This window comes from Micropterus salmoides, unplaced genomic scaffold (genome assembly GCF_014851395.1).
Source record: "Micropterus salmoides isolate LMB-PRFRI ecotype aquatic unplaced genomic scaffold, ASM1485139v1 Ms_hic_scaffold_6, whole genome shotgun sequence".
NCBI classification, from domain to species: domain Eukaryota; kingdom Metazoa; phylum Chordata; class Actinopteri; order Centrarchiformes; family Centrarchidae; genus Micropterus; species Micropterus salmoides.
Genome location: NW_024044348.1, coordinates 16114573 through 16129627, shown reverse-complemented (window position 1 = coordinate 16129627; position 15055 = coordinate 16114573). Strand labels below are relative to the sequence as shown.

The 15055-nt window shown below is 40.8% G+C and overlaps 1 protein-coding gene across 2 annotated transcripts in view; it reads left to right on the top strand.

The window, feature by feature from the left end:
* LOC119890235 (ephrin type-A receptor 6-like) overlaps positions 1-15004 on the top strand; it is a 61442-nt gene extending 46438 nt beyond the window's left edge. Inside the window, exons 9-20 of one of the 2 annotated variants that reach the window (XM_038701395.1) lie at positions 1173-1297; positions 1686-1848; positions 3661-3766; positions 5455-5525; positions 8011-8136; positions 11719-11904; positions 12098-12159; positions 12261-12470; positions 12564-12713; positions 12804-12997; positions 13526-13675; positions 14198-15004. In XM_038701395.1, the coding sequence (XP_038557323.1) occupies positions 1173-1297; positions 1686-1848; positions 3661-3766; positions 5455-5525; positions 8011-8136; positions 11719-11904; positions 12098-12159; positions 12261-12470; positions 12564-12713; positions 12804-12997; positions 13526-13675; positions 14198-14312 (1658 nt within the window). In that variant the 3' untranslated portion in view covers positions 14313-15004. Of the gene's footprint in view, positions 1-1172; positions 1298-1685; positions 1849-3660; positions 3767-5454; positions 5526-8010; positions 8137-11718; positions 11905-12097; positions 12160-12260; positions 12714-12803; positions 12998-13525; positions 13676-14197 lie in introns of both variants that reach the window. The other variant, XM_038701393.1, reaches the window with a different exon arrangement.
* The last annotated feature ends 51 nt before the right edge of the window (positions 15005-15055 follow it).

The window sequence follows — 15055 nt, the reverse complement described above, 5'->3', positions numbered from 1 at the left end:
AAGTGGTTGAGCTGCTGGACTGTGAAGCGTTGTGTCTGGGCCGAGCTGCTGATAGAAAATCTTGGCTTCTTGACAAGAAAGTGGCATCTGAACCCCGGTAGGTCAGATGAAATACAGTGATGCTTCACCTTTCCCTGTCCGGTCTGTGGCATTCTGTGTATACTCAGTTATCCGCTTTTCTGAGCATGAGGACAGTTTAAGGCATCAATCTGGGCTTGGATTTGTATTCCGACAATGATCTCCGAAACAGCACGCTCAACAACAGAGGGACTGGATCTATTCGTTTGCCAAATCATATTCTGTTCAAGCGAAGGCTTTATGAATAATTGATGGTAAATATTTGAATCTCTGCTAGGTGATTTCATGTCTCCTCAGCAGCCTTGTGTAAAATATTCCTCCAAATTCAGCAATAATGACAAACATGATAAACAGTTGCTGTGGATCTTGTGGTTTGTTTAACAAAAATGTTTTTCTCCAGCGGCACATCATACTGGAGCTGGACAGTAAAATGGTTGTTTCTTGGCCCTCCTTTCCCTTTGGGTATTTCTGTGAACTGAACATTTCTCTTCCAAACAGCCACCAGGTCATTAAATTTCTCAAAATCTGTTTTACTTGAGATTGTCCACTGTAAGCTGTAGAGTGGAGATGTTAGGTATACATGCACTTTTCTCAGGCAGTATTTCAGATTTCTTTTTCCACTGTGGAGTTCTGAAACGTTTTGTTCATCGTTCATATCTGATTTGTGAAGGCTGAAGACACTTTTAAAATGTGTTGTTCAGTTGTGTCTATGAACTTAGTGGATTCACTGAAGTGATTCGAGCAATAAATGGCTGGAATCACTCTTTTCCTCATTCCCCTGGGCCTCGCGGACAGGTGACTGGGTTGCTGGGCCTGGCTGCAAACATACTATTTCTTCTTGCTTACGTTTTTCCCAAACCTTACACTTTGTGTCAAGAATCACTCTTTGCCACATGCATACATTTCAGTAACCTACCCCGTAGCACAAAAGTTAATCACTAAGCCAAATAAGCTTTTTTTAGACATATCGTGAAATTGCCAATATGTGAAGATTTATATCGGTGAATTAACTTCTCTAGGCTTGAACCCTCCAAACAACCGACTCCTCACAGGTTTGTAGTCACAGCTGACTCTAATCCCTGAACTTTCTTCAGGTCCTGCTCTGGTGGGTGTAGTCAGGAAAGACTGGGCCTCTCAAAACAGCATCGCTCTCTCCTGGTCAGAAGTGGAACAGCCGCCTTCAGACATAGTAGACTATGAAGTCAAATACCATGAGAAGGTAAACTGTTTCATCATACTGAATAAGGCAGATTTTTTTCTTTTCTTCGACTATGTTTATGTGTTAATTGGTTAGTGGTAACAGTGGTTTACATTACAGTTATTTTAGCACTGCTATGCACCACAGGTGATTACATACACAAGAAATTACTTCCCACAGAACCACGTGCATTGTTAGCATACAGAAACCCAAATGTAAGTGTAGAGCATCCATTATGAATTGCTATCTCGGTTTTGTTCCTCATCTGCTCTGATTGTTAATAGGATAAAAATGATGATCTGTTCAAACATTGCATTGATAATGGGTTTATGCAAACGCATTTTTTGGTTGTTCTGCCAAAAACTTGCTTTTGTTTATCATCTCTGGCAATCTGTTTCTGCTTTTCTAGGAGCAAGAGCAGCTGAGCTATTCATCAACACGGACCAAAACCCCCAGCGTGGTGGTAACAGGCCTCAGACCCTCGACTGTCTATGTCTTCCACGTGCGTGCTCGCACTGCTGCTGGCTACACAGCGTACAGCCCCAACTTTGAGTTTGTTACTGCCGCTGAGGGTACGCTTGTAGAGGAGTGAGCATGAGGGAATTGTGCCGGTGTTTGTGTTTATACTGGCTGATGTAATATAGTAATATTGAGTCAGATTTGTGTTGAAATGCCAGTGGATATAGAGTTTTGTCTTAAAACAATGCACATGAGAAGAAGGGATTTTTAAAGCCAGAGATCTGGACATCAGTGCTGATCAACAACCCTATAAAATCCCTGGTGACATTTTATGGTCATTCTTTGCTATGGATCAGTGAAACCCATCACTGCTTCTTCAGGCATGAGCCATTTATTTAAATGGTTATAAGCTCTGTAAGTTCCTGATGCACACATAACGCTCTGCTGATTCTAATCCTAAAATATGCAGAGATGCGCAATATCCTACAAGATACACATTTTAGGTGATGAATATGTAGATACCCACCTTCACATTCTCATACTCCCATATACCAATGCATCTGACATTAGTCCATTTATATACACTTCTATGTATCATGTTTTCTCAATCCTTATTCAACCCATACAATGGTAACTGTTGGAGAAGTCCAAGGCTCATGAAAATGAAAAATGTGAATGTCAACAGATGCCATTTGATTCAAACATTTACACAAACAGAGGCTCAATGAAAGGTCTGTTCTTTTAAATACTTATTTGTTATGAAAACATTTTTATATGCATATTTCATCATTTGCTCACAGGCAACAGAAGAATCATTTAAAATAGCTTTTAGTTTGTTAGAGATACTGTTACGAACCTCCAGTGGAAAGTCCAGGGAAGGAGGTTAGTGACAATAATAAAATCATTCCAGGTTGAAGGAAGCAAGGAGATGGCTTTATCAGTATAGTTTGACATTTTATTTACAATATTAAGTAACCAAGGTACTCTCAAAAAGGGATAACAACCCGCCAGCAAACTAAAAGGTAGCTCACAGGAAGACAAATGCCACAAAGGGGAAATTAATACAATGATAAATACCACCCTCCCTCCACTGAGGGAGTAAACACGAGTTTCAGACTTGATCCGCACCACTGCAAGGACTCCACAAACGCCACCGCAGTGTCACCCAGCTCTCCAAGCTGGCTGACTGTCTACATCGATCTGCTCTCCACACTCTACAGCCAGTCTGCCTGCTCTCTGCCCCTTATACCAGCTCCTGCACTCCCGCTGATTGCAAACTGGGAACAGGTGTGCACACTAGCCTCCTGACTGCAACATGCAGAGGGGGGGAAGGGCAGGACCTGCAGAGGACAGACAAGCAGCAGTACACAGACACACACGGGCTAAGGGCTGTAACAGATACATAGAAGAAATATCCCTTACTTTCCAACATACCCATGGAAAAGGGAACTAAGCCATGGTTTTAAATAGATTCATGTGCAACTGTCTGTGCAGCCACATTTTTCAGCAAATGTGATGAACTGCCAACAACTAGGAACAACTTCAACACATGTATCGCATTCTGTTTCATCTGTTCTATGGCAATGTAGTCTTATTTAGGCCCTGAATTCAGAATGGAAGCAGTGACTACAAGCATTTTAAATATGATTTTTATATCATTAAAATGCACTGGAATTGTTTATAGATGTGTGCAAAAAGGGAACCTGAGTGGGCAACATGATATTATAAAATGAGTTGATGGAACACAGAATCTGAATATTGTTTTTAATCCATTTGTTTTTTTTCAGTCATTTGTGACTGCACCGTAACACAATGTAGTGTAGTGTTCAGGTCTCTGGTTTGAACTCTGGGAGAGAGATGCTATTCTTTACAGGTACTGATTGGTCATTCCTCTGTGTTTCCTGTTGCTTTCCCAATTTCCTCAGATCCTGATATCGCTGATCAGGGACAAGTTCTGGTGGTCGTCACAGCATCTGTAGGAGGCTTCTCCCTGTTGGTCATCCTCACCCTCTTTCTCCTCATCACTGGCCGGTAAAAAAACCCAACCCCCACCTCACTATGTTTCTCTTTTGTGCTGGCTTAAACCACCCATTCACACACACACACACACACACACACACACACACACACACACACACACACACCTACCTCTGTGCTTCTGTCCTCAGAGTAACGCTACAACCAGAAGTCTGTTAATGGACTCCCTCTTGCCACCAAGCAGACACTCTTATTTTCCAAACGACTGAACCAATTTTCTGCCTAATTACTCAGCATGTAATGCATGAACCAGTAGTTGGCTCCATTCCATTAACTTCCACAGGTTATCTCAGACTGTTGTCTTCAGTCCACCTCTGCTTCATGGGGTTTTACCATTAGTGGCACTTATTAATGAAAAATAATCAATGAGAAGTGACCCAGAATCTGTGGATACTTTGTCTGGGTTTCTGCGTGTCCCGAGTTAGATTCACCAAACTCTCAACTCCAGAAACGTTTCGTAAATCACTTGCTTGAACTTGATGAACGCGTCCTGTTAATGATCAGTTGCACGTTAGAGACATAATCAATGGCCTCAAGTTGCTATATAAGGCTACCTGTTCCACTCAATGTTTGGGAAAGTTTCATTAACAAAAATGTTTATCATATTTAATCTCCAAATTCATTCATTAAGCCATTATAATTCTTAAATCAAAGTTAAGTGTTTTTCCTTCTGTGGAGAAAGGTAGACTATCTGTGAATGACTTGTATGAAAACAAATTACACAAAAGTACATTGGTGAATGTGACAAATTCTCGAAAATCACTTGTACATGGTCCAAAAAGATATGCATTTCCAAAGACGTGTCCTGAAGATGTATGTTTAGTCCATATTTCAACTTATAGTAAACATTTAAACAATTCTATGAATGTAATTTAGGAATAAGCCGTATTTCTTGGAAAATCTAAGATATCCACTGTTTCTGGATTCTGGCCCTTTTTCGCTGTTTGTAGCCAATCCCTATCCTAACTTTCACCTGAAATATATTTGTAATGTACAGCTATCCATATATATGTCAGAAACCTGTTCCTGTCCCTCCATTATGTGTACTTGGTACTACTTTGATATACTGTTTCAGCCTGTCTTTAAACTATTTTTATATAAGCAAACACTTTTAAGTCACAAGTTGCAAAAAATTGCACATTTTAATCCAATGATGACATTTTCAAAGGGCAACACTCCATTTGTATTTTTTCACAAAGAGGATGCAATTTGTTCTTTTTGATGAATGCTAATGTTTGATTGCGACTTTTGTCTCAATGTTCCCTCTCTATGGAGACTAAGCCTTGAAAGCTTTGAATTTGTGGCACTCTGAATGGGACAAATGTGGAAGAATGGAAGAAAATAAAAAGAAATACAAAAAGGCAAGAACAAACATTGCTCCAAAAGAATGGGTTATAGAAAAAGGAAAATTACTGTCTGTTTTTGCCACCAGAGACATCTTTGCAAACCAGATGATTGAGGATGTGGCCGTTTTTAGGCAGTTTAGAATAAATGCACACTTTCCCACCTTTTGTCATGAGGGCAGTAAATATGTTAAATGTCATACTTGTTTCCTGCTGATAATGTCAACTAATTCACACAAAACACTGAGCTGGTTGGAAAAAGACTGGGACATCCAGGGGTGTTTTATGTGGTGATGAAGGTGATTCTCATTCTTTTGCAAACTCCTTTTCCCTGTTCAGGTGTCAGGGGTACATTAAAGCCAGGATGAAGTCAGAGGAGAAGAGGAGAGCTCGCTTCCACAGTGGACATGGTACTGTATATAATGTTTTTATTGTGTGTGATTGCTTGCATGGGTTTTCACACGGGTATGCTTGTTATGGTTGACTAGGTGAGAACACTAGGCTAATGTTAGTGTTTAGAGTAAACTCACGTTCTAAACTTACAAAATACTGACACAGTTTGTGCATCATCTATTTAAGTTCAGATTAGAGCTAGACCGATAAATCTACCACGCCAATATATCAATATATAATTATGCCTCCAGACTGCAAAATGTCCAACTCACTATGTATCTCGATCACAATTTTCCAAAAAACTAAGGCATGCGTATTAGGATTGTTGTTTTAGTTATGTTATGTGTTAATATGAAACAAATTACTCTCCGCTGATATATCATTATCAGATTTTAGAAACTCCAAAATATCTAAAAATCCAGTATCGGTCGGATTAATCTCCAGAAAACAAAAGATTGAACTGGTTGAAAGATTTTAATACTTTTAGAACACACACACACACACACACACACACACACACACCTGTGTTGATCTAAGTTCTTGGCGCAGTGCATAATTTTACAAAATTGCAACACTTAGTTGTTTTTGTAACTGCACAAGAAATATATCTTACAAATCCTTCTCTCTGTCTCACCATTGTGCACACTATTGATCATGCAGTCTACAGACAGGCCCTATTTTGACGCCAAATCTTTCACTTTTTTCAGCCATCCACCACTCACAGTATCTCACACACCCATTATTGAATTGTGACCAAACTTGGGTAACCGCTGTTCCATTTTAAGAATTACAGGACTGACCTGAAGTGCGGTGCTACAAATACAGATAAAAACAGGGTTATTGATTGCCACACAGGGGAAGCGTCTCATTGGGGGGAAACAAAATGGTGTCCTGTGTAATTTACTAAGACGGTTCAGTGAGAGCTCTTGTAGGATTCGATCTGAGGTCTGCAGGGGAACAAGTGTGGCTCCTGAGACAAATCTAACCATTCTATGATCTGCTGGCTTGTTTTGGGGATTTGTGATTGATCGAAGAAGAACATGAAGGAAAATACTATAACATGCTGACATACCAGTATCTCCACAGGCACACACTCATACATGAAATGGACACAGGGCCTTTCTGTGTGTGTGCACTACTACAGTTTGTGTGTGACTTCATGTTGTGTTCTGTGTCTTTGCCTCCTGTGTTTTGCTGCAAAATTATCCAGTCTTTTTTGTTTTTATAATTTTGCATATCATTAGAGTCTAGTGCCGGTTGCCCAGGCCTTTCTGTGTGGAATTTTTTATGTTCTCCCCGTGTCCGTGTGGGTTCTCTCCGGGTGCTCCAGTTTCCTCCCACCATCCAAAGACATGCAGGCTAGGTTAATTGGTGTCTCCAAAATTGTCCTTAGGTGTGCATGTGAGTGGTTGTTTGTCTATGTGTGGCCCTGCGATGGACTGGCGACCTGTCCAGGGTGTACCCCGCCTTTCGCCCGATGTCAGCTGGGATTGGCTCCAGCCCCCCGCGACCCTGTATGCAGGATAAGCGGTTGACGATGGATGGATGGATTAAAGTCTAGTTTTACTTGCAGCACGTGACAAAGAATGATAACAGTCCTGCTAACCAAAAAAGAAAAAAGACTGAAATAGTAATAATCTTGCCTACAATCTTTTCTTGTTGTTTGTTCTTTCCTGTTGTGTGCTGTGGAGGCATCACCCAGGCAGGGGATGCCAGCAGGCAACAACAAACTGGTAGAAAAGGCTTGTTGTGTTAGAGCTGAGCTTAGACACCCTGGAGACAGAGGTGGAGTGTAGACTCCGACCTGGAATCTGTCTCAGACGAAGCCTTCAACCTTCTACAATATGAGCTGACACAGCTATAAAGTACATTTAGTCCCTAGCTCATCTGCTCGAGGTGTACCAGGGGCTGCTTCAAGTTATCATTTGTGCCAGTCATCATGCACAGTGCTCACTGCAGCAATGTCCCCAGCCTCAGCCGGTGAGGAGGATGCTGAAGCCTGGCTGCCTGAAATGTCTTTTACATAAAGCTCTGGGGCATTTTCTGAGCTCTTTATTTTATTTATTTTTTCTCCATCCCTTGACAAAATAACAGAAAATCCTAACAGTATAATAGAAGCAAATACAACATTAATTCGGCCTCATATACTGTAAACAAGAATCGACTTCTCTGTCACAGTCTCAACAAAAATCTAACATTATATGCTTCTACTGTATATATCAGAATTTACCACAGGGCTGTAGTCCAAAATGTATTCTGCATTTTGAATAAATAGAGAAATAAAGAAAGTCCTGTTTAAGAGTATTTAAAATCTGGTAAACCTGTGATTCAAAACTGCCAACTCACTTTGGGGCTTTATGGCTGCAAACATATTGCTCTGTAGTACTTGATTGCACAGGTGCTCATGTCCATGATCCAATACAACTGTATGGGGGATTGTCAAATATAATATGCAAAATATTGTAATACTGTATGTTGTTGCCTGTGTTTCTTCTCTTCCAGTCCCATTCTCTGGGATAAAGACCTATGTGGATCCAGACACATATGAAGACCCCACTCAGGCTGTGGAGGAATTTGCCAAAGAGATAGACCCCTCTTACATTTGCATCGAGAGGGTGATTGGTGCAGGTAAAATTGATGCAAACATGTAGATACTGTATGTATGGCAGGAGCGGCACAGGTGTTAACTATGTGCAAAAAGGTCTAGGTAGAAGAGATTATTTAGTGCATTCCATTATCTGCGTATTATTTCTGTAATTCATATTTAAGATTACAGAGGCATGTTGTAAAAATGTCACATTTTATGTTGAGTAACAGTTTAATTTTATAAAAAAAATGTTAAACCTCCATAAGGTTCAAGTTTAACATTTTTTATAGCCACTCTCAGCAAGCTGATTTTAAAGTCATTTAGTGTATTGAACCTTAGAGGAGCAAAGCCATTGCTGCCGACTATGAATAATGATGTTATATGGTTAATTAAATTGAACAGATTGTGTCTGCTATTCAGCCCATGAGTAATTATGAAGGTGCTATCCATTTGTCTAGTTTCCGTAACATGGGCTCCATCTGGTGGTGGCAGCATGTACTTAAAGATGTTTTAAACAGCAAGGCAACTCTCATCTCAACTGAGACTCCCGGTTTTTATTGATTGACTCAAAATTACTTTTCACCTTTGTAGCAAAAACATACATTTATACTTAAAGAGGTGGCATTATGCTCATTTTCAGGTTCAAAATCTTATTTAGGGGTTGTACCAGAAGAGGTTTACATGGTTTAATTTTCAAAAAACACCATATTTTTTATCATACTGCACACTGCTGCAGCTCCTCTTTTCACCCTATGTGTTGTACGCTCCGCTCTTGAGCTACAGAGTGATCTTACTTGTACAAAATCTTTGTTGGGAGTTGCACATGCGCAGTTCCCAGGTAAGGACTACTAGCCAATCAGAAGCAGAGAAGGGGCGGGATGTAAAGCTGATGATACACAGAGCAACTTTTAGAGCAATCGTGCAGGGCAACCTTGCCATCAATGGTAATGAGTAATGATTACTACCGTAATCCCCTTTCCCCACCACTCCGCCACCCGCCCCGCAGCTATGCGTTCAAAACATAGTTGGACTTGCCACTAGCAAGACTGCCCAGCAACATTGCTCAAAAAGTTGCCCCGTGTATCATCAGCTTAAGAAACAAGGTAGTGTGATCCAAATCCAAAGCCGCTTCAGACTGCGACGTAACCTAGCAGATGGTATAAGTTACTCACAAGTCCACAACATCATTGTTCCACATCTTACCATCAGGACTAAAAGCTGAACTGTTGTCAGTGTTCTGACGATCTATGCTGCCTTGCCAAAAAATGCTACAATAGCGCAAATCGATAGACTCGACTCTACTCGGCCCTGCTCCGTTTTCCATTGCAGATAGTACCCAGAGATAGTACGTAGCTGCCGCTGCCGCGACATAATGTTCAATGCGACACACACACCAGCGATCCACTCAGCTTTCGCTTTTTTTAAGTTAAAACGTTTCTACATTACTCAGAATGTAAAGACAGATGATCGGTATGAAAACCATCCAGCTGTTTTCCTCTACCGTTGTTGCAGCAGCGGTCTGTGTGACGGCGGGAGCAGAGGGCTCTGTGAGCGGTCGGCTGGCCGGCCTCCTCCCGCGGGTTGGCACCGGCATCCCCGCAGCCACTTGCGGAGCTCCTCAACTCCGAAAATATTCAAGCACATTTTTGTTCCACCATCACTTCTTGTGAAACTGTCAATATTTGAAATCTACACAGCTGATTTCTCACCTCAAAACTTCTCAGAAGTGGATTTAGTGATGAAATTCCAAACAAAAACTGTAAAATGTAAAACTTTCTGTTGCTGGCGTCTGTCTGGCGCACGCGATCATGATGCAGTGAATAGTGACGATTCTCTCTGACCAATCAGCAGTCTGTCGTGTTTTCACGTTACATTTTAGTATCCCTCAGCTCGCTTGGAACGTCGAGGAGTTGAGGTGATAACGAAAAAAAGTACCTGAAAGCAGGTACAGGTACAACACTTCTACAATGGAAAACCAAACAAAGGCGAGTCGAGCCAAAGGGCCTCCGCTCAGACTAGCTTGTTTTGAGGGCGTGCCTGACCCCGCTAGCTGCTTGGCAAGCTTTATGACGCGTTTTCATTGTGACATCACAAGTAAAGAAAGTGAAGGGCTGGACTACAAAGGAGCTGTTTTCAAGCGGTTAAGAGCAGAGCTTTCTGTGGGAGATGGGAACTCCCTTTGGGCTGAACTTTGGCTTTTTCACTTTGCAAACCTGTTACATGCACAAAAAAGAGATATAACTAAATAAGGGAGAGGGAAAAGGCCAAAAAGCATAATACCACCTCTTTAACACTAGAACCGCCAGGGTTCGTTGTTCGTTGTAGCCTACCTATAACCGCCATAGCCGGTAAAATTTACCCGCAATAAAAATGCCGTGATTTTGTGATTATTTCTGCTACATGTTGCTCCAACACACTTTGGGAAACATTTAGCACATTGGCTGTGCATTTCCTATAAACACCATCCCCATATTTCAGGCTTTTACAGAATGTTTATTCTATTTTATTCATTGTCCTCACCGTGCAGGTCGTTCGCCTGCCCTGTGCATAGCGGCAGCTCTTTTGATGTCATCCACTCGCCGCTGTTATAGATGTTATAGCCTAGTTATATTCTAAACACAGCTTGAATTTAGATGCAGCATACAATTTACAAAAAAGACTGACTGTTGTACTGTTTTATAGGCGGTAATAATGGCCTCTAGTTCTTATTGTTCTGCTTGTTTTTTCGGACTCCATCGGGCATCCAGAGAGTAACACATACAGTAGCTATAAAAGTTTGAAAGTCCAAATAAAAGTAGTCTGTTTATTTGAAAAAAAATGATTATTATCAATTCCAATATTCATAGTAGATTTTTACACAATGGAAAAATGTATAGGCCTAATGATCACTGTTACTAAAAAAATACACAGCACTGGAAAAGTTATAGCCGGTCTCTTGAAGGGACCTTAGAACACACCTTTATCAAAGGGAAAAACTAGGCTACTGCAGCACTAGTTTTGATGATCATGTAGCCTACACAAAACCAATGAGCAGCGGCTTTTATGCATGTTTACTTCATTCAAGTGGATCGCTATCAGATAACGACCCGTCAGATACAGAATCAACCAAGGACACATCGCTCAGCCCACCGTCAGACTCTCCTTCACTCACTGTGCTGAGCAAGTGTAATACCTGTAGTGGAAAAGGCGTTGCCAATAGCAACATAGAATGTTTATCTAAACGCGCGACATGAACTGCGCTAAAATGACTGTATTCTCTATAGGGGTAAATTTTACCCGCTGGCGCTTATAGGTATAAATGTCCATTTTTTAAATCTGGCTTTATATTGACATTTTTTAACAATAGGGGGTGCTATATAACACACTTTTAGGAAAAGTCAGAGACTGGGGGACTTGAATATTATATTGAAAAAAAGATACATACAATCAAAAAACAGCCGCGGGTAAATTTGACCCGTTGGCGGTTTTAGTGTTAACTAACAGAAAGGGCAGAAAACATAAATATAAATTATATGGGCAGCAATGATTACTGAATGAGTCACAGTAAGTCAGCACCACTTGGAATAAGTCTTAAGATACATGAGAGATAATACACCCTTTTTGGCATTGTGTTGTTTTGACAGGTGAATTTGGAGAAGTCTGTAGTGGTCGTTTGCGTATACCTGGAAGGATGGACATTGCTGTGGCAATAAAGACACTTAAAGGTGGCTATATGGAACAACAGAGGCGAGACTTTTTGCGTGAGGCCTCAATCATGGGGCAGTTCAACAACCCCAACATCATCAGGCTGGAGGGAGTGGTCACCAACAGTAAGCTTTATATAATTATGTGTGTGTGTGTGTGTGTGTGTGTGTGTGGGTGTGTGCTTGCGTGTGTGTGTTTGTCTGTTGTTGTTTTTTTCCACAGATGTTTTCTTCAGTTTCAGTCTTAGTTCATGACACTCTTTACTTAGGTCTCTTTTCTCTGTTCGTCACTCTAATCATGTCTTTTACCTTTTCTCAGGCAGACCAGTAATGATAGTGGTTGAGTACATGGAAAATGGAGCACTTGATTCTTTCCTCCGGGTAAGAGGGATACACGTTCACGGATGTCCACTTGTTTCCTGAGGAACTTTTTTTCTTCCATACATTATATTTCTCCTCTCTCTTTCTCACAACCTCTACAGACACGTGATGGTCAGTTCACTGTGCTCCAGCTGGTTGGCATGATGCGGGGCATCGCAGTGGGCATGACCTATCTTTCGGATATGGGTTACGTTCACAGAGACCTCGCCGCTCGCAACATCTTGGTGGATGAAAACTTGGTGTGTAAGGTGTCAGATTTTGGCATGTCCAGAATCCTTGAAGACGACACTGAAGCAGCCTACACCGCTACGGTGAGTGTGGATTTAACAGTCACTGCAGGATATCACAATCACAAAAGACAGTTATTGCAGTTGGTGCAGTCTGTGTTTATTGTTTTGTGTCAGGGAGGAAAGATACCAATACGCTGGACAGCACCAGAGGCGATTGCTTATGGAAAATTTTCCTCAGCTAGTGATGTATGGAGCTACGGTATTGTCATGTGGGAAGTGATGTCATATGGTGAGAGGCCCTACTGGGAGATGTCAAATCAAGATGTAAGCTGCTGGTCACATTAAATTGTATGAGCAACACAAAAATCTTTTTGTATTTGTCATTTGAATTTAACTTATTGGTGTCCATCTCAGGTCATTTTATCAATTGAAGAAGGCTACCGTCTACCAGCACCAATGGGCTGCCCTGTGACACTGCACCAGTTGATGTTGCACTGCTGGCAGAAGGAGTCTAGCCAGCGCCCGCGCTTCAACAATGTGCTCTCTTTCCTGGACAAACTCATAATCAATCCCAGTAGTCTGCTCACTCTGGTGAATGATGTGCAGAGGTAAAGTGTCAGTTCATGCGGACACTGTGTGAAAGGACGATGCTCGTGGTTTTAGATGTTTTAGCCCACTACAATACAATACTATCTAAAGCATACTGTAAGGTTTTATTATTTTCCCCGAGCCATTGCTTTTCAATTTCAGTCGGGCATAATAATCATCTTGCACAGACACACTTCTTTTAGATACTGTAGGAAAGCCACACAGTAAATAATTATTTATATTAATTTTAATTAGTCATCACTGCATGGTAATAACAGTTATTTGTTGGTGCGTTCAGGTTCTTGTGGGAAGTTTCATATTTTAATGTTTGATTGTCAGCTCTCTTATAGCATTGCATTTATGTATGTATTTATGTGCTATTTGTTGGAAAATCAAACCCAAAACATTAAGCAAACGTGGACATCTTGAGAGAGATTATGTAAATGTGGTACTCACTAGCATGGTCATTTAAAGAACATTTACTATTTGGCTGAATGACATGCTAACTTGTCTTTTTGTATTTCTTAACTTTCCGGTTGTCATCTCAGTTTCCCAGACTCCCCAGAGGACATGCCAGACTACCCTCTTTTCATCTCCATCGGCGACTGGCTCGACTCCATCAAAATGAGCCAGTATAAGAACAACTTCCTTGCAGCAGGATACACAACACTGGATTCTATTTCAACCATGAGCATAGAGTGGGTGAAGCCAAATTATACAGAGTGCAGCTGCCCAAAAGGCACACTAAAAGGAAACAAAGTAGCATCAAAGGAACAAAAAAAATTGTGAAATTGTACTAAAATTGATTATAATTCACTATCAAGCTTGGTCAAGAATATATCAGTACAGTGTGTGTGTGTGTGTGTGTGTGTGTGTGTGTGTGTGTCATAGCCTTCTTTTAAATATTTGTTCTATTTTTTTTTATTTGATGATGCTATAAAATTTTCTTTATGTCCCAGCTTAACCACTGAAGCATCATGAAGTTGCATAATGTCACTCTAAGTTGTAAACATTTCTGGACATACCATCTGACAGTCTGAAATGAACCATATGCTAGTATTACAGTATTTTGTCCTGCTATGCTCCATTTAGTAATGGTTCATATTATCAAGTTTTTTCAATGTGCTTGTTGCAGATTAAAGTGATGAGGACAACTTTATTTCTGCTGCTCTTATAAAACGAATTAATTCAAAAACTGTAAATCTTCTTCTCCCCTTCAGCGACATCAGGCGTATCGGGATCTGTTTGATTGGTCACCAGAGGAGAATCATAAGTAGTGTACAGTCTCTTCGCCTGCAGCTTCACCACATCCAACAGAGTGGCTTTCAAGTGTGAGACCATTGCACAAAGACAGACTCTGCGAGCACACTGTGCTTGAAGCAAACCAGAGTTCCTTGGCATCGTCATTCAACTAATTGCACAAACACCGGTGTAGCAGGTACCACACACGCTGCTCAAGTGACAGCGGTCCGCTGCTAGACCACACGTGGTCTGGTTAACACATAGTCATTATATAATGGGTCATTATCAATACAGCCTCCACAACAACCAACCTCTGTCAGCGTTGGCCAAATGCGGTCTCTTTGTTATCTCAGCAAATACTAGCATTCACTTGAATTTAGGACTTCTTTTCTCTGTCTATTCAAGTGTTCACCAATACCTCTTCTCTTTCCAAGTGACAATCCAATGGTTTCTATTGACTTTGAATGGTTGCAAGTTACCTCATGACCAGAGATGATGTTGATGAGATATAAGGTATCATAATGAATGGTACAGTATGTAATTTTAATAAGAACCTCTTCAAAGGGGTTAATGAAACCAGAAAGAAAGATTGACAGAATGGTGATCATGGTTTTTTGAACTGAAGACCTCTGAATGTCAAAAGATTTTATAGAAATGTACGTTCTATCCTCATGATAATGCAGTATGTCTTGTACAAAAAGTCTTGTGAAAGTTGTATGTTTTATTCAGTATGTTTGTTCCTTAATAAACAACCCTATTTTAATAGTCTCTCAGACTTTAACCTCCACAGGCTTGAACATCTCTCTCTCTTCAAAGCAGGCTGTTAATTGCGCATG